This window comes from Accipiter gentilis, chromosome 31, assembly GCF_929443795.1.
Source record: "Accipiter gentilis chromosome 31, bAccGen1.1, whole genome shotgun sequence".
NCBI lineage: Eukaryota > Metazoa > Chordata > Aves > Accipitriformes > Accipitridae > Astur > Astur gentilis.
This window is the reverse complement of record NC_064910.1, coordinates 20047851-20067594: the sequence shown is the minus strand read 5'-3', so window position 1 is coordinate 20067594 and position 19744 is coordinate 20047851. Positions and strand designations below refer to the sequence as shown.

Sequence of the window (19744 nt, the reverse complement as noted above, 5' to 3'; positions counted from 1 at the left end):
TGTGTGTTTATATGTAATTAGTTCTGGTGTTTGCAGAGGAAAGAAGAGGCTACTCAGTGTTAGCGTAAAAAAAGAGAAATTTTATTACAGTGCTTAACCTGTTCTTGAGCACTTTATTAAAAAATGTGTGAGTATACTGTGTCCAAGATTAGTTATTTACATCCATTTAAATTGTACAGAAAGCAATAAATTAGCAAGTTTCTGGAAGGCTTACCACATTAAACATGAAATTTATTAAAGTGGATGTTAAATTGATGCAGTAGTGCCACTTCATTTGAAAATTAAACCACATGTTGAAAGAGGGTTCTGGATATTCAGTTCCTTACATGGAATTATGAGCAAGTCAATGCAATGTTCACAATCCTAGTCTCAGCCAACAATTTCTCACATTAATCTGTTCTCCAGCTTTCTAAAAGAACTGAACTGCTTGATGTTATCAGCAGAAGCACAGGGAAAACTTACCATTTTAGGACATTTCTTACATCAAATAAAATTTTGTTTCTTAAATTTCCTATCTTATGGGGAAGGGGAGGAGGGAGGCTAAATAATCAATTAGAATTTCTGGATTGTTTAGGCAAGTGATTGCTGGCTTGAGTGTCTTCATCGCTGAATCTTGGTCTTTAAGAGGCCTTCCTAACCACCTGCTGTTTCTTTCAGGTTAATGCCATGGTGGTGGTCACCCTGTGGCTGCCTTTGTGAAGTTACTGTGTGCCATGGGGTACGCTTGTATGGCTTGCTTTGTCATCTGTCTTCTAGTTCACCAAAGTGTAACTTGTCAGTGTTGTATCTTTTTTTTTTTCAATCAGAGATAGATACTGAATTCAGCTGATAACATCAGTGCTGAATAGAAGGATATGTGGAGTAATAGGGGTTTATTTTAATTACAACAAACTTACAGTGAAAGCAAAATCAGCTGCACTCTTTAGATGATGTAATAAAGTAAATTAAGCTTTTAAGTTATTAACTAGCATCGACTTTCATGTTTTGTAAGAAGTGCTGATCCCAGGACAGGAAGCAATAGCATCTTTAAGCAGGCTCTTGCATTTCTTTTGAAAAAAAAAACCCAAAACATTACTTAGCGCACAGGAATTTCACTAGTAAACTTCAGGGCAATTTCTGACACACTGACTAAGGTAACGCAAAACCGAACCTGAGAAAGACGTGCTATCCTCGAAGGACATAAGCTGAGCGGTTACTTAGGCTGCGTTGCAGACCATCTGCCCTGTAAGCGAGGGAAGGCCTTTTCCCGTGTGCTCGTTCCCCCCCACAACTGTAAGACCCAAAAGCCTCGCGTTCGGCACGTGGCCGTGTGCTTCGCCGCGGGGACGGCGGTTCGCTGCTCTGGACGGGCGCAAGGGAAATCGCAGGGAAGCGGCCGCCTGCCGCAACTTGAGGCTGCGCTGCTGCGAGGGGGCGAGCCCGCTTCCCCCGTGCCCAAATGCTGCTGGGCAGCGTAGTGCCTGCGCCTGCGGGAGCTGCTGCCATGCTGTCGAGATTCCCTGTCTGCCACTGGAAAAACACGATCTGGGCCATGTTCCTCCTCCCATGGGAGTGCCTGCTCCCCACCCTGACTGAAGTGAGCCCCCCGAGCTCTCCGGCAGACCCCAGCCAACTTCTGGCAGCTCTGCTTTCGCAACCGCTCTAAAGCACCTCCGTGATCCTTGCAGAATTTGCAACTGAAAAAAGGAATTCTGAAAGCCACTGCTTTTAAGCAGCTGTTAAAAGACAAAACAAAACTTGGCCAATATTGATTCAGTTTTTAAGGTCCTTTTATGTGGAATATGCAGAATAACATGCAGTGAGAACAAGTTACTCCTTGCAAATTTAAATCCTTTCTGTGTTCTTCTGGGGCTTCTCCCCTTTGGAAAAAAGAATTAAGCTTAGCATTTAAAAACTTCTAGTCTCTTTATTCTGAAGAGACAAATAGCTCACTCGGCTAATAAGGAAACAAAACCATGCATATAACACTACTTAAGATTATGAAGTCAGGAAACAATACTGAAATATAGGAACTCTGAAGTTAGAAAACTGGTTGGATTCTGGGTTTCATGCTAACAAATGCAAACTAAATGTCAGATCTACAGCACTCAATTTCTGTGTAATAAACAGACTGCATGTGAAAGTGAATGATAATCGCAGCTACCAGTCCTACACTGCACGGGTACAGCCAGTAAGTTTGGGTCCAGACCTCAAGAAAAAAAAGCTGAAGCTTCAGCCAGTGTGGTAGCAGAAATAAAGCATATTTAAATTTTTACATGCATCTCTGAGCAAGTCTTTTTTTTTTTAATTATAAGAACTTTTTTCTTAAAAAAATACAGCAGCTCAGCTTCCCAGATCCCATTACAAAACTGTGGGGACAAGGAGCCTAATTACCTGTAAAATTCTCACATGGCTCTTAGTTGGCACTTGGTTTCTAATCCTACTGAGGCCAGCTTTGCTTATTTCACCCGACTGGTCACAGGTTCCCACCACCCATTCCACCGCTTCTGCTTGAGCTCAGCCCTTGACTTCGCTCAGACAACGCGCGGCGACTGCCCTGCCGCAGGACACGCACAACAGACGCGTTGGGTCACCTCCTCCACCCGCACGCCTTAACCAGCAGGCTGGAGCAGCAGCACGAGTCGCGGGACGCAAGGCAGCACCAGTGAAAGGAAGATGTTCCCGGCCTGCTGGTGGTGCATCTCGGCAAGTGGGAAATGCCAGTTCAATTCTGCTCCAGGGAACCGAACCAGAGTTCGCTACGTTCTGCACAAGTGACCCAACTAGACAAGTGAGCATCTATGAAAAAATAGAAACCTCGGGGAAAATCTGTCTGTAAGGGCTAGTCAGAAAAAGATACATTATGAGAAACTGGTGGTCACAAATTTCTCAAATGTAATTTAAAACTTAGTGCTGTCTATCCTTTGAAATATGCCTTTCGAACAAAGTTATTATTTCAAAAGTTATGCTATTAAATTACAACTCCTACATCTGTTAATAACTAAAACATCTAATCAAATTAACTAAGCTACAATTCTGCCTACAGTTATGACAATATATAGTGAAAGTTGGGTTTGAACTGAACATCAATATATAGCACTTTTGTTGTATTACTCCATATTGGACAACAGTTACACATGAAAGAAGGAAAATGTATAATCAGCATGCTAGGTGCAGTATGCATTTAGAAAAGCAAAAATATATATATTATATCCAGAAGCAATGTTCGTTCACTCTTAACTATCCTGGGGGAAAAACGTTCTTGCTGTGAGGAATGCTATCAGATATCCAGATCTTCTACAGGACTTTATGTTACGTTGTTGGAGTCATAAGGAATAACTATGTGGGAGGACTTCCACGCCTACTTCAGGCTTCTAACTTAGGCGGTCTGAACTGCACTCTAAAGGCAGGAGCCTGGGTTCTTTGGATAGGCTAAAGAGAGGGAGGTATCTCTGCAGACCGTTCAGGGCACCCGCACCTTCAGTGCCACAAACTGCTCTCTCCAAGTGTCTGCGGATGCCTAGGTGCCCAAGTTAAATACCTGAAGTTAAGCAGTGTGAAGCACAGTCCATCTAACAGCACAAATCTTTCATTTAAAAGTGAAGAAATAGTTGTAAGGATTTAGCTAATTGCAGGTACTTTGCTAATACAGCTGTCATTTCAAAAAGGTTTTGTCCCAGTAACTTCATTTTTATGTACCATACCCTACTCTCCACCTTGACCATAGGGAAGCTAGCCAGTAGGGTGCCTTAAACCGTCTATAAAATAAGCCTAAAAAGGCTTTAAGTCAAGTCCTCCTCTCCCAAAAACCTGAAGTATAGTTTCAGGTATAAAACCTTCGGTTTCTTCAGCCACTCCGCAACCATCATCTTGAGCCCTCACAACTACATATGCATCTTTGGTTACCAGACGGACACTTTTCCACCACTCCATCACACGTTAGGCAGGTTGTTTTCAACTACAAATGGTATGCAACCAAGAGGTATGCAAAGTATTTTTTATCCTCACTCAAGGATTACAAGTGCATGGTCTCCACTCTTACTTGGGGATTAAGGTACTGAATAAGTTGATTGTTTTTCCTACTTGGTTTTAGTCTACTGCAATCCCTACAGGCAATTAGCTCAGCAGCTCAGTCAGAGAGAAAAATCCAACACTTACGACCACAGAGCTCCTGCTGGGCAAGTATTGTACAATCAAACAGTGATGTCTTTTAGATCCCTTTTCTCCAACTCATAACATGATTATATCTACTTTGTCTAGAAAGAGATTTTCCCATAAACAGATGGAAAACATAAATGGCAGTCTTCTACACGGACTTCAATTTGCAGTATGCTGTGGTGTGAATTTACAGCACACTGGCTGTTCTGTACTAACTCCTTACAGGGACAGTAAACACTTAACACACACATAACACAGAAATAAGCATATACCAAATAAGCTTTACTTCTCTTTCTATTTGTACTCGGTATGCATCCAGATGTTGCAGCAGTTCAGAGGGACAGAGTAGCTAGAGTACTTGACATTCACACCTTATGTAGGACTTAAACTTTTAATTTTCTGAAGCTTAGCACACAATAAACTAGGTTCCTTTATTAGGAAGAAACATTTTAATGTGCAAGAACACTTTATTTGAAACTCAAATATATCTGGTGCCCTACTGGAAAGATTTGTCAGCTCTATGTTTGATCAATTAGCAATTTCTAAAAGGAATTCTCACTTTGTTTTGGGAGTTTCACTACTTTTTCCTCTGCTGCTCGATCTCTTTTTACCCCTGCTCCTGGATCGAGAGGAACTCCGACTTCTGCTCCTGCTGCGTGTTCGACTATGACTTCTGCTGCGACTGCGGCCTCTCCTCTTTCTCCCCCTGCTGCGAGACCTCCTCCTTTCTCGACTTCTTGACCTTCCAGAGCGGCGCCTTCTCTTGTTTTTGCGGCGATTCTTTTTTCTCTCAGATTCGCCATTTCTCCGGTAAGAATGATCTGGGCTTGGGCTGCCCCTTCTCCTTGACCGGCTGTAATAGTCATCACGATGGCTTGTTCTGTTTCTCCTTTCAGAGTTTTTAGACAACTGATTAGTCCGTTCAGGAGAAATACGTATGTCTCTATTGGCCTCCCAAAACTCATTGTTTGGATTTTTGAATACATGAAGAAAGTTGCAGTGCTTCCCTCTTGGACACTTCTGCCTTTCAAATAAGCCTGCAACAGATTAGGGTTTGCTCTTTTATGAACCAGGCCTGTTAAATCTCCTCCCTCATTACGTGCGTATGTATTTCTTCGTTATGGAAAGAAACTCAAACTGAATTTTGGTGCTTCAAACAGAAAAACATGCATCTGACCACCCATCAATTTAATTCACACAAGATTAATTTTCAGTATGTACTTTTCTTGGAATTAACTTTTTTAACAGCTATGAAGGTGTTGGCTTAAAACAATTTTCATAAATAATTTTACTACCTTAATCCAAGAATGTAAATATAGATAAGTCAAATGTGATAGTTACTGCTAAGAACAGTTGATGGGTCAGAAACTGCAGTTGCTTTTTAAAGAGATACATTAGTACTTCCTGTAGTTTCACCTTAAGATTATTATTTCCAAAGCTAGGATCCAAACTTTCTTTTCCAGTCCAAGGTAAATCCACCAGAACAATTCAGACACTTAGGTGACATGGTATAAATATTCCCTTCCTCTCCTAGATCTACACAAGCAAGTAAGCATATTTGTCTTCCAAACAGAAACGAACTACAACATGAGGCAGATCTGAAAGCTACAGGCTAATTCCCTTTCTTTCACTTCCATAAGTACTCTGTCAATAACACACATTCTCTTTTCCCAGTGTTTATGTGACTCACCACATATAGCAGTTTTCCACCTTGTCACAGGGCAAAATTCACAATGAAGCTGTCGGCCTGCATACCATCGTCCACTGAATAGAGCAAGAGCTGCCTGACAGTCCTTCTCCCTTTAAAAAGTAAAAATGACACGTAGCATTATCATCATACAGTCATTTAAGATGTTACTTACCAGATTTAGGCTCCCGTTACAGTATGGGAATGAATCACTTGTATTATACAGTGTTCATTACAGGACTTTGGAGTTTAATTCTAAAACTTGGTAAGATTGCAAGTACTTACGACTGATACTGGACATACACGTTTCCTCGCAGGTGGGGCTCATAGTTGCAACTGACCTAAGGGGACGGAAACATTAAGTTAGCGCAACGGAAGGTTTATGCTGTACAGCAGCTCACGCGTGCCGAGATAGCAGCCATTGCGATTTATGACAGCTCATCTATATGAACTGAGATATGATTTTTTTATGAGCACTTAGTTTTAGAGAAAAAAACCCCAGCAAAACAAAACAAAAAAACCCCAACAAACCAAACCAGCCCTTTTAGCTTATATTTGACTGTTTCCAGCATTATGCCTTGATTAACTCTGGGACTTCTGCTTCACTTAAGACCGCAAGACAGCTTGTACTCTCAATTGTCTTGCACCTGTCTGGGCAAACCCTACTGTGCAACAGCCAAATCCTGCTCTGAAAACAAGCAGTAGTATCCTCGTGGAAATGAGGGATTCATTACAGTAGGAGTATCTTTAGAGCAATTTACGTTCACAGTATCCTTGCGAGATGAGTTAGAAAAGCTGAAGTCACTAGCTTTCACTGTACAGTTCTGAAACACCTTTTTTTCATATTGATTCAGCATTCAAAGTATATCTAAAGCTCTCAAAAATATACAAATTAACTTCCAAAAAGCTCGTTGCTCATTGCAAAAGATCCTGAGATGGGCAGGCCCAAGCAGGCTAGAACCCAGCTCTCCAGGGCAGAACCATAAGCCCAGTCTCCTTCGCCCCCAGGCCTCTTCCAATATCGGCACCAAACGAGGCAAACGGCTCCTTTCATCACTGCACCCCAACTGACCCTCAGAGAATAACCTCTGTGTGCGCTGCATTAGGCAAGGGCTTCAGGCACAACAAGCAGTTGTATAATTAAATATTACAGAGTAAACGGTCAAACTATCAAGATCAGAACAAGCAAGAATGATTTTGCCACGGACGTTTCTGAGTGGGAAAAGAAGTGTGTGTTTTGTCAGGATCTGCCAGATTCTGGAGTAGCTTCACAGAAAGAACAGCAAGAATGAAACCTTGGGCTACGTTGGAAATGGAAGTCAGCTGGAAGAGGGGTGTGTATAATCTCATTCTAAATGGTAGCAGAGACGAAGCTCCATCAAGATCCCTGCAGCCAACACGTAATTTCTAAGCGTATCCAATATAATGAAAATCCCCACAAGAATCATATTGCAGTTGCACAATTGCTTCAGAAGCTAAGAAATGCCACACTAAAAGCTCTTATCCTGTTATTGTCATAGGGATCCAAGTATGTGCAACTTAGCACAGCTGCGTCTGACACCGATACAACGTCGAGGATCTGAGTTTGATGATAAGACAGCATTTCAACCTACGCTCCACTGGGAATCTACATCCCCTCTTCTAGGATGGAGTACAGCTTGCTAATATCCCACGAGTCAAAATATGGGGGGGATACTCCTCCAAACAAGTGAAGGTTTCTTAACTCTACAGTTTATTATACAACTATTGGAAATTCACTTTTTCTACTTTCCTCTTGCTTGAATCACCAATACAATCCCAGTTCTGAGGCAGCTGTCAGTAGATGGAAAGAAACAAAAGGAGAAAAGGCACTGTGAGCTTCGTGGTGACTGCAAGAGAACACTGAGGAACAGAAGCAGAAAGGGATGCTACAAGAGATTCTGCTATAAGGAGATTTCACCATCCAAGCTGCACATTTGGGGGCAAGATGGGACTGTAAACACACATCATTCATCTCCAAAATCTCCATTTACAGGTCCCTCTTTTTTGCCCCGTAAGAAATCATAATGTAAATGGGAAAAATTCAGTACAGAACATCCAGCAAACCAAATGCACAAACTAAAGATGAACGACAAATCTCAACACCATTTACATAACTTACCTTTTTATAATTCCTCCTACTGAAATATCTACTACCTTTTCAGTTCATTGTAATTTGATTTTGTTTTATCCAACCAGTCCTAAAATGACATTCTTTGGGTGTATACTCCAAATACTTTTTATACCCCCAGTATGTCATTCCTTAGGCACAAATACAATAGCCCAGATATATTTATATCGTCAAACAGTCTTAGTGGACCCTCTGGGTCTTATCATGGGCTCAGTAAAGAAGGGACTGTGAGGTGAAGTGAACTGTTGAGCAGTATAAGTAACTCGTGATATAAAAGCACAAGCTTTTATAACAGTTCAGGGGAACAGGAGAGAAGATTGACCCAGAGTAAGAAAATGCTCTGTAACAGCAGTGACAAGTTTACAGGCGACACGAGACATGTGCAGTTTGCTGTAAGGACACTGTATAGTTCTCTAATGTACATGGAATTTACCTAGTGCATGCTGGACAGAATTCCTGTTAAGGCCAGTAAAACACAATTTACACCGTACGTGTTAAGTATTTAACAAGCTGTTACAGTCAGATGCATACCTTGAATTGAACAACCTTCCCCACGTTCTGAAACTCAGGGAGCACGTCCTCATAGAACTCCAGGAACTGCTGGTAGGTCTCCTCGTCACTGTACTCGAGACTTGCATCTGTGTCATAGTCATCTCTCCGGCACTGCTCCATGCCAAAAGTGATGAACATCCCTCGGACGAGTAGTGTCTTACTAGAGGTTGGATAGTTATGCTTGCGAGAACACCTGGACATTTGTAGTGAAGCAAGAAAAGCGCAAAGATCAGAACTTTCAGCAGAAGATGCACTCATCAGAACTTCACACACTTGCCATTTTGAGTAACAGTTATTACAAAAGAAAATCCTTTAGTGGGAGATCAACATATTTCAATTATTAAAACAAACCTTTTGGAAGTGAGTTTGTGTATAACCTTAATGCTTTCTGCCATGCGTAAACACATTCAAAGCACGTCTGCAAAAGCTATAGATACCAGTAACATAATAAGAGCTAAAATAATTTCTTTTAGGCTACTAGGGTTAAATGTGTTCCCCATTTCTGAAGGCCTTTATAGAAAGACTACTGACAATCTTTTAGGACATTTTAAAGCAAGTCCTGGCTCTTCTTTTTGCAAACTAAACTGTTATTGAAGTTGTCCTCATCATATGGGGGGTGGGCAGAGGGAGCGAGGGAAGGAAAGCACACTTAGACCTGAAGTCGGACGAGTACAAGAGTAGTATTTTTTCCACTTCTAAAAAAATGATTCATCTAAGTCAGTCTTATCTTAATCTGCGTCTTCTTGACAGCCATAAAAGTATTGGAGCTCCTGCACCATGCATCATATTCAGGCTACCTCCTTCACATGCTGGAATACAGTTCTTCCCCACAAGCCTTTAGATTCAGTAAGAACATAGATGTTAGCCTCCATGTTTATTTCACTGTGCTTTATGATCTCCATTTCAAACACTTCCCCGAGCAACTGGGTCATGCACTCTCCAACACATTTCTCCTTTTCATGACATGATCAGAAAAACAGCCAGACTAGTCTACTCTCTTTATCTAGCACTGGCAAAGGACAGACAAATTGGAGGGGGGTCAGGGCTCAAAATGGGCAATTACCACCTAGACTTCAGATAGGTTTCTTTCTGCATCCAGTCAGTCAGAAATTGACTCTCACTTTCTGGTTGACAACTTAGGACTTCAGAAAACAAACAACAACACACAAAATTCCAAACACAGAACTAAAACCGGAGACTTCCCGCACACACATTTTAGAAGCTACCTCCTTTCACTATTTTATTTGAATGATAGAAATCAAAATATTATACCCAAGCAGTATTGTCTGTACACAAAATGAATATAGCATATGACAGAACAAAAGGAACCCCAAGGAAAATGAATGACCCAAAATCCAGTATTACTACAAAATATTAGTGTTTGAATTACTGGGGAAATTAGTAACAGTGAACTCGGCCAGTTTTAGCTTCTTCAGGACATAGTGAGCTTTGACAAGATTCAACAATTATTTTATTGATAACATTGGCTCCCAATTTTTCACCATTGCAGTCCATTTCAGCTTCCAACCCTTTCTTCCAGTCCTTATCCTAGCTGTGCCTCAGTCCCTCAACTTAACGGTCAACACCAGAGGTTAAAATGACCAAAATATGAAGGAAGCTGGTATGTGAGGAGGAGGAAGGAAGATAAAAGAGAGGTAGGCGAGATCAACAACTACAGGTGAGAAAAAAAGGGCAGAATATGATGTTTCTCAGTATTTATTTACCACAGCTATTGATAATTCAAAGCAAACCTGATTTTTATACAATCCATAATTAATCCATTAAACACCTCCATTAAATACCACTGAAACAAAAAAACCTGCAAAGATTACAGAGAGCTAAACATTTGAAAAGCAAAAATGCTGTCTGCAGTGAAATAGCTGGCCAAAGTTTTGTTTAGGAATTCAACACATATTTCAGAACAGAAAAAAAGATGTGGACTTGAAGCTTCCATGGAGTTAAATTATCACATAATTATCCACAGGATACATCACACTAGACCAAATTGCTTCTAGGATAAAGAAAACTACAATAGCTGGACCACACGCGTTTCAGTGATACAAGTTAGTAAAATAGCCTTATTAGTTACTGCTGAAGATTCAGATAATAAGTATCAGAGTCTTTCCCTGCTGAGCTGTTGTTCCTCCTTAATGCGCACAAAAATTCAGGTATTTTCTAGCCAGATGCTGCACTTGTTCATCGGTGACCATTAAAGATAACGGCCGCCATACTCCATGAATCCATTTATAGTTTTGGCTTCCTCTATGTCCTCTGGCAACAAGTTTTGCCATTTTTCTCATATGAGAAAGTACTTTATTTTTTTAAAGCTGGTAAACAGTCAGGGACATTAATTAAGCTGCTTCATAATAAAAGCAAATAATCTTTCCCATCCTACTCATGAGCTCAGTGTTCATCTGCCACAGCCCTCTTCCATCATCTCTTTGAAAGTAGAGTCTAGGCTAGTTAGGCACTCCTCCTACAGAAGCTGCTCCTCAGCTCTGATCATCTTGTCCTTCTCTGTTCTTGCCTTTTACCATACTTCCCTTCCGAGATAGGGCACCCGTAACAGTATACAAGAATCAAGAATGAACGTATCACGCATTTAAAAAGTGTACAAACAGGAGAATTCTGGAAGCTACACAACAGCTTTTCCAACTGTGCAGATGTATCTTAACTTGCTGTAGTCCATTTGAGATTTGATTGTATTTTTTAGACGACGTGGCATATGCAAATTACACAAGATAAAACAAGATCTGACATATCAAACCCATACTAATAACAGAAATCAAATATATGCTGTCTGAATATATCTGTGCATGTGTCAGAGCTACAGAAAAGTCAGTTTGATGAATGTAACCAGAATGCACCATCAATAATATGCCGTAACAATAAATAGTTCAATTCCAGCCAGGCAATGCTTTTGCTCTCAATGCTAGTTCCATCATGAATAACGGAACCACATCCAAATACATGAAAGTAATTTATATAGCAATTTTTCTTCAGTTTGCTTATTACCTAATGAAGTTGCTTGCCTTTCATCTCTCCAAAACACTTGTATGCTGGTAAATATTCAATTGATTACCTGTCTCCAAATCGGCAGGAACCTGTTTTAATATAGAATGGGCAGTTTGCTCTGTCCTTCTCTGTTCCTATATTCTCTGGGGGCTCTGGGTTATGCCAGGTCACACCATTCTCTAGCTGTGGAAAAAAAACATTAAAATACACAGCAGTTAGAAAAGAATAAAGAAATGTAATGGCAAAATAAAATACCAATTAAATCCATATGCAATTCTGAGCAGCGTGTTACTACAAGGCAAGCTGAACCTATTTTAAGCATTGTTTTACAACGCTGCCCAGTGCCTTGGGTCTCTGGTGATGGAAACCTCTTTTCTTGACAATTGTTCAGTTTTAAGAACAAATATGTATTCATGATTTCTTTTTAACAAAAAAAAAAAAAAGAAAAATCACCAAACTGGATGTTTTCTTTTGCTAAAGGAAAAGCTTCTTAAGACGTTATAACCAAAAGAATTGCAATATATTTGCTCCTCAAACAGCAATTTCATTTGTTATCCACAAGAATTACAAACATTGGGACAGGTTCTTTCCATTCAGCTAAGCTTGTTACCTACTTCACTCCAGGACCCACTGAGCAGCACTTCATATACCTGGCAGATAGAAAGCTCGGACTATTTACTTATTTGTGTCTGCAGCAGCTCAAGGCTCAGTAAGGTTATCATTATCGCTTTTTATGTGGCTAGAAAAGGCTAAAATAAAAGTAACCTGCCAAAGGCCAGACATAAAAAAAAATAAAATTAAATTCATAGTTAGCACTGGAAGTAAAAGCCTCCATACTGATCATCTCGGGCCATTAAGATTTCTGTAATTCAAAATGGGATTATCAAGTTGCAAGCCTGGACTGACAACAAACAAACCAGACATTTTAAAAAGGGAATTTTAATTTTGTTAACCAAAAGATCTGTAAAGCTGACTAGCCTAAGTTCTCGTTTTAAATCAACCGAAAACTCTGTTTATTTACAAGCAGCATTTAACCCTGCTACCAGTTCCGTTCATGACTCTTGCATTGTAATTTTCTTTCAACAGCACAGCACTGTCACTTCAACAGTAACTGAACCCTGAGCTGATACTATAATGAAGTCTCTAACATAGCACACTTCTGCCTGTTCCTTTGCAGAAATGGCTGCTAATACATCTTGAGCTCTGGGCAGGTAGTAGTTCAGAGCATTTTTCTGGGCGTATTATGAAATAGAGTTAGATTCTCTACCTGAAGAGCTGTTTAAACATAATTTGGAACTGAATGCAGCTCCAGTGTGGCTATGGCAATCAACATACAAGGGGTTAACTAGGTTAAAACTTAATTTTCAGATTCATGCAGTGGTTTAAGGAGAGCAAGAATTTTTACAAGTTTAACCATAGGACAGGGATAAAAAGCCAAATTGTTCCTTAAGGCAACAGGAAAGACTGAATTCATCCTCTCCAAGATTCAAATGAAAACTGCGGTTTTCTTTACTACACACTGCCAGCTTGAGATCCATGCTCTTCCAGGCACCCAAGCAGTCAGCTTCTCCCACCCCCACTTTTTTTTTCTTAAGGATCTGTGCCCTCCTCTACTGCTGAATCCTTTTATTTAGAGCCTGCCATCTGCTTAAAAAGACAATTTTGCCTTGCCACCCAGAAGGACTGACAGATCTATTTAGAATTCTAACTCACAAATAAACTATCATGCATAGTGTTTTTATAACAGCACACAGCAGTATTTCCAGATTCATTTTGACTCAGACCTCCTGAACAGGAATGAGCACGCACAACTGCACCGCCACCAACCAGCCAGAAATACACTTAATTATGTTTCACCCAGTAAATAATTGTTTACAGCTCATGCAAGCCACTACATATTAAATTTATTCAAGCCATTAGGTTCTTGAGAGCAGATGGACAACATGCTAGAAGGCAAACGCTGGATGGCAATTAAATTACTTTTCAGTTCTTTTTCAAAGTCTCTGAGCATACCTGGCTTTCAGCTTGATCCAGCATCCTCTGCACAGCTGCCTATAAATGGTGCAAACACAGGACTAGTGAAAACCCTGAGGACACGCAAAACATCTGGTTTCTTTAGTTAAGAACCTAATTTACAATACTCAATGATTATGCATAATAAAAGTTTGATGGGGTTTGCTTTAAAAACGAAGTTTTAATTTTGCTCTGTACTACAAAGCTTTTAAAGGATACATCAGACAAGACCCTCCTGTAGATGATTTTCTAATCTAAATGCTAGACAAGTTAAAAAGTTTCATTTTATTCTTTTTTAAAACTGTCATTGAACTACTGAATATTTAAATATATCTCCTGCTGTAGTACTCAGTCTGGTTACAGTTAAATTCATAATCATTTAGTTGCACTAAACTTTTTAAACTTAGAACATTCTATGTAACACACAGAAAAACACATTGCTTAGTGAGCCTCTGTTAAAGCAAAGCATATAACTGTTAAGAAACTTTAATATCGTAAGTTCACTGTATCTAGCCTTCCAAATACAGGAAAACAATAAGGATATTATTCCCCTTCCTTCTTCTAAGTGGGCTGAGCAAAAAAATAAAATCACTCTCCAAAACTGGCTGGAAATTAGTTCCAACAAATTATTCCAATAAAAAGAGATATTTAAACATAACCAATACAAGAAAGTATGCTAGCATTGTTCTAATTTGGAAGAGAATTAACGAAATTAAAAAGGAGGAAGAGCAAATAACAATTAAAAAATGCAATCCAAGAGGAGGACCCAGACAGCATCTGGTACGAATCATCAAGTATGTCAGATATTATCCACCCTATTAAAGAAAAACAAAACAAACAAACAAAAAATCACCCAGCAAAACCCCACCAAACCAGAAAAATCTATTTTCTCATCTTAGGAAGGGGAAAAAACCAAACCACAACTTTTTTTTTTAAATCAGTGAGTCAGAATTTGAATAAACTGCTGTTTCAAGAGACAGGCCAAATCAACTGAACAACTTCCCGCTGCTGAAATGGGTGGCTCTACTCCCAGCTGGGTACTCGCTTTCCCTCTGGGTGCCTGTCAGTGCCCTCTATGAGCCAATTTAACTCACTAAACCAGTGAAACAGTAACACAGAAAAAAACAAAACACAACAAACAACCTAACAATCAAACAAAAAAGAAAGCGGCTTCCATCTGGTTCAGGGAACCAAATTAGCCCACTGAGGGTGTGGGCAAACCCAGGCACAAGGAGAGGGAAGGAACAAAATCCCGCTGTTACCATGGTTCAACTCTCTTGGAACTATATCTCAACCTGAAATAAAAGGACACGACCATCATTTTCTCTCCCTACTCTGCAAAAACGGAAATGGACAATTAACACAGAGGAAGTAACACAGGAAATAAAACAACTGCTGTTCTTCTCCATTCCTCATGCAAGTGTTGCATAATCGGTGACAACCAACTATTAAATGCAGGTGACAATAATGTTTGCCCACATCTCTTCTCCTGCTGTGGCTACCAGACACAGTAGCAGAACACCTCCCAGTGACGTGACTGGACTCTTACAATTGTGGAGAAGCTAAAATGGGTTTATTTATTACATCCTAGAAGGCTGCTGTGCTTGTTTTGGGATAGAGTTAATTTTCTTCATAGTAGCCGTTATGGGGCTGTGGTTTGGATTTGTGCTGAAAACAGCGTTGACAACACAGGGATGTTTTCGTCCCTGCTGAGCAGTGGTTACCCAGAGCCAAGGGCTGTTCTGCTCCTCACCCCACCCCACCAGCGAGGGGGCTGGGGGGGGCACAAGGAGTTGGGAGGGGACACAGCCAGGACAGCTGACCCCGACTGACCCCAGGGATATTCCAGACCATAGGACGTCATGATCAGCATGTAAAGCCAGGGAAAGAAGGAAGGGATGGTTGTTCAGAGTGATGGCGTTTGTCTTCCCAAGTCACCATTAGGCATGATGGGGCCCTGCTGTCCTGGAGATGGCTGAACACCTGCCTGCCCACGGGAAGTGGTGGATTAATTCCTTGTTTTGCTTTGCTTGCGTGTGCAGCTTTTGCTTTGCCTATTAAACTGTCTTTACTTCAGCCCACGAGTTTTCTGACTTTTACCCTTCCGATTCTCTTCCCCATCCCACCGTGAGGGATGCGAGTGAGCGGCTGCGTGGGGCTGAGTTGCCGGCTGGGGTTAAACCACAACAGCTGCCATCACCCTTTACTGGCAGTAGGCCAGTCCTCACATCGGACTTCTGTACAGGACATTGTACATCCAGGTCATTCAACCTCTAAAACTTAAGAATGTATCGTTAAACAGAAATGTTATCAATGACTAGTATCTTCAGTATCACTTTTTTTCTCCACCCAAGGAGCTCTGAAAAAAAGATACGTCCTGCTGGATGAGTCAGGTAAAGAAGAGCTGTAATATATCTTTTGATTAAAAACTGTGTTAAGGAACAGCAGCAAGGGAATTCCATATTCCATATCCTCCTTGGTCATTTTCTTCAACGCTGACCGTGTTCAACTGGGACATTAAGTAAGGATTATCTTTAACGGATGATGCAAGAAGTGCACATATCAGAACCTGCATTCACAGCATGCCTTTGTATATAACTGATGTAAATATTACATACTACGAACAACCAGATGTGTTAAAACTAGTCACCCTTCTAGGCATATGGATTCACTAGATCCTCTTTAACAGTGACTGATAGTTTCAGGAATTTAGACAGAATGGAGAGAAGAACTAACTAATGCATTTATACGTTTGCTAATTAGAATAAAAATCTCTCTTCAACATGCATAGACTGTTGCATCTGATAACATAAGAGGATATGTAACATGTTTATCCTCCCACTGCCAGGAATCACCTCTCTCTCTCTCTTCTCCTGTTGCTTCTGCTGTGCTGCTTCTCTCTCTTTTCTTTGCTGCTCCTCCCATTCTTCTTTGATCTTCCTCTTTATGATAAAAAAATATTTTAAAAGATTATTTGAGGAAACAAACGCTTTATAACCAGTCAAATTCAAAACTATCATGTTGCATTACAACTCCTTGACCATTAAGTTTTTATCCAGTCATAAGCAACTACATCTCTGGACAAAAACCCTTTTAAAGAGTCTTTTTTTTTTTCTTCTCCTTTTTAATTTTGCTCTTCTAGAATGGAAGAAAGAAGAGCTCATGCTTTCAAACATACCAACATCAAGAAAACTGGTCCACTACAGAACAGTAAAAGACATTACACCAAGTCTACCTTATTGCCAGACACAAGTGTAACACTCGGTTTATACGTCACCTCTTCTTCTTCTTGACGTTTTCTTGCAGCCTCTTCTTTTTCTTTCTTAAGCTTGAACTCTTCTTGGGCCTTTTCTTCTCTCAGCAACCACTGCTCATGTAGTTTTTGTCTACCAAGGAAACCAGATACCACTTAAGACAAAATTTAATGACTCCCCACAACTGATGTAATTGTCATGCATACAATCCAAATTTATTAGTTCAGCAATAACCACAGCTTATCTAATCTTTAGAAGAGAAAATTCCACAGGAATCATTCAGGCTTTAGAGAAAAAAAACTGTGTAGCCCGAAATATACAAAAAGGATTCTGTTTTACAGAAACTTTTCAAAGTATCAAAATGGAATTGACTACAAATGTATTTACTCCATATATGCCATTTTATAGATTTTTCACCTTTCTGCCTCAAGTTTTTTTTCTTCTTCTTCCTCTTCCTCTTCTTCTTCCAGTTCTTCCTCTTCCTCCTCAGACACCGATTCATCTTTTTCTGTAGCTTCTGAGGAGAAACACAAAACAATGCATCTAAATAACTGGGCGTTATAGTCCGCAAAGACACACAAAATTATATCCTTTTAAAAAATGGAAAGGAAAAAAAAGGAAAAAAAAAAATCACCACTATTTCCACTGACAATACAAAACACTTCACAGTTACCTGAGTCTCTTAGTTTGGCAAGCGCTTGCCGCTTTTTTTTTCGCTTTTCTTTCTTCAGAATAGCTCTGTATTTTTGATGGCTGATAATGAGAGAATATTATTTACGTTAAAACAGCCAAAGAAAGGATTCTTACTGTCACACATGCACTCAGTTTACATCAGCATTACAAAACCCCACAAACTGCAAAATTAACAGCTATTGCTATGAAACAGTAACTCTACAGGGACACCTGACACGACAGCAAAATCTGTAGCTATGCTGTTAAAAGCTGCACGTGGACAGCAGCAACAATAACATTCGGACACAACAGACAGGGTCTCATCCTTCTTGAGCTCTGCAGTACTTGATGTTATCACCAACTCCCTTAGTTCCTGAAACTTGGTCACTAGGTAAGATTAGGGAGAAAGATTTGGGGATCTCCTACCCTACAAGTCTGGCACACCTTTCAGCACATTCTAGTCTTCCTCTCTTTTACAGAGTATGAAATTTTAAGTCCGGCCCCTTCTCCCTTGATATTCTCTACAGGCAGCAGTCTTAATGTATAGGTAACAAAGCACACTTAACGGCCACCACCGATAGTGCTCAGGTCTACTCTTCTGCCACTGACGCCTGGCCAGACTCATCCTTGCTTGTCTGATGGCTCTGCAAGGCTGCCTAGAAGGGGCCCCATGCTTTCATTATGGTTAAAGCCCCTCTAAGTATCTGAAAGCCTTTTCATATCAGCCCCTTTTCTGTCATTTTTCATTCTAGCTCTCTTCTTTCCAGCCAGTTTGTAACGGAAGAGCAGGAGGCAGGGGTGATCTTCAACTCTTGTCATTCTGCCACGCGCCAAACATTGACAGGAAATCAAAACCTTCCTGTTTGGGAGCATGTAGATTCCATAAAAGCATAAAAGATTCCATAGGTATAACTCAGACACCCAAAACCTCAGCCGCATCTCTAACCCTTCAGTTCAGGCTTACTCACAACCTCACCGTGCACGCACACCCGTGCACGCCACCGGTAACGCCGCGGCGGTCATCCCGCAGCGGAGCGCGTGCCGTCGAAGACCAACGCGTGACCGCGCGCGGGGCCCACGCCTGAACCTTCCGCCTTTGATCAAGCAAGCCCAGGGGCTCCTCCTGTCACGCCACCTGCCTGAAACGAATCTCACCCCCTCGGCAGGTGCCTCGGGCCGACAAGCGAGGACCCCTCCTTCCCAGCTCCCAGGCTTTCCCAGGTGCTCCTGAAACCCCAGGAAGGACGAGAGCGAGCGACTCTCCTCGCTCCCAGGCTGCAGCAGCGCATCAGGAGCCGGGCGAGCAGCTGAAGCGCAAGGAGCAGCGCTGCTCCAGCCCCTTGCGGGGCCGGGGGCTCGCCTCCCCCTCCAGGCCACCCCGGCGAGCCCGGAGGGCAGCGGCCCCCAGAGACCTGCGGGCCGGGCTCGGCCCGGGGATCCCCCCCTCCCCCCCCCGGCCGTGTCTGCGGAGGGGGGCCGCACGGGGGCTCGGCTGCCTGCCCGCCCGCCCCGCCGAGCCCCGCGGACCCACGGACCCCGAGCTCGGCCGGGGCACGCACGCAGCACCGCCGGCTCCCCCCCACGCTGGGCCGGGCCGCGTCCCCGCCCCCGCCTCGTCCCCGACCCCCCGGGCACCCCCCCACAAAGTCCCAGGCGGCGCTCCCGCCCGCCGCCCCCCCGCGGCAGCCGGTTACCCCCCCACCCGCCGGTCGGCCATGGCCGCCGCCGCGCGTAGCTGCGCCACTCCCAGGCCCGGCCGCGGGGCGGCCTCGGCCGCGGCCCGACCGTGCCCGCCCGAGCGGTCTCGGCCGGCGCCGGGCCGTGACCCTCCTCGGGGAGCGGGTGTCCCCGGACCCTTCCCCTTCCCCCTGGAAGCGGCGGGGAGGCCCGGCACCGGCACACGGCTTCGGCCTCACCTCAACTTCCCCAGAGGGGACTCGGGCAGCAACATGGGCGCCGCCATCTTGCGTTTATCGAGGGGGGTGTCACGTGACTCCCCCCCACCCGCCGGCGACGGAAGGGCGCCAAATCCCTTCCGGCAGCCCAGCGGCGCCTGGGCGGGGCGAGCGGGCGGGGGGGCGAGGCGGGGGCGAGCGCGCGAGCCCTGGGCGGCGGTTGGGCAGCCGGGCGCTCGCGCCGCCTGAGGGGATGGGCGGCAGGACCGGGACCGGGATCGGGACCGGGACCGGGATCGGGACCGGGACCGGGATCGGGACCGGGACCGGGATCGGGACCGGGACCGGGATCGGGACCGGGACCGGGATC

The 19744-nt window shown here is 42.8% G+C and overlaps 1 protein-coding gene across 1 annotated transcript; it reads right to left on the bottom strand.

Annotated features, from left to right (window-relative positions):
• Positions 1-65: 65 nt before the first annotated feature.
• Positions 66-19473, bottom strand: ZRSR2 (zinc finger CCCH-type, RNA binding motif and serine/arginine rich 2). The gene is made up of 11 exons (XM_049834172.1): positions 19396-19473; positions 17481-17560; positions 17225-17324; positions 16831-16939; positions 16409-16495; positions 13554-13592; positions 11608-11723; positions 8505-8718; positions 6110-6165; positions 5828-5937; positions 66-5174 (listed from the first exon to the last, which is right to left on the bottom strand). The coding sequence occupies exons 1-11, from the start codon at positions 19440-19442 to the stop codon at positions 4693-4695; spliced, it is 1440 nt and encodes a 479-aa protein (XP_049690129.1). The 5' UTR covers positions 19443-19473; the 3' UTR covers positions 66-4692.
• Positions 19474-19744: the final 271 nt, after the last annotated feature.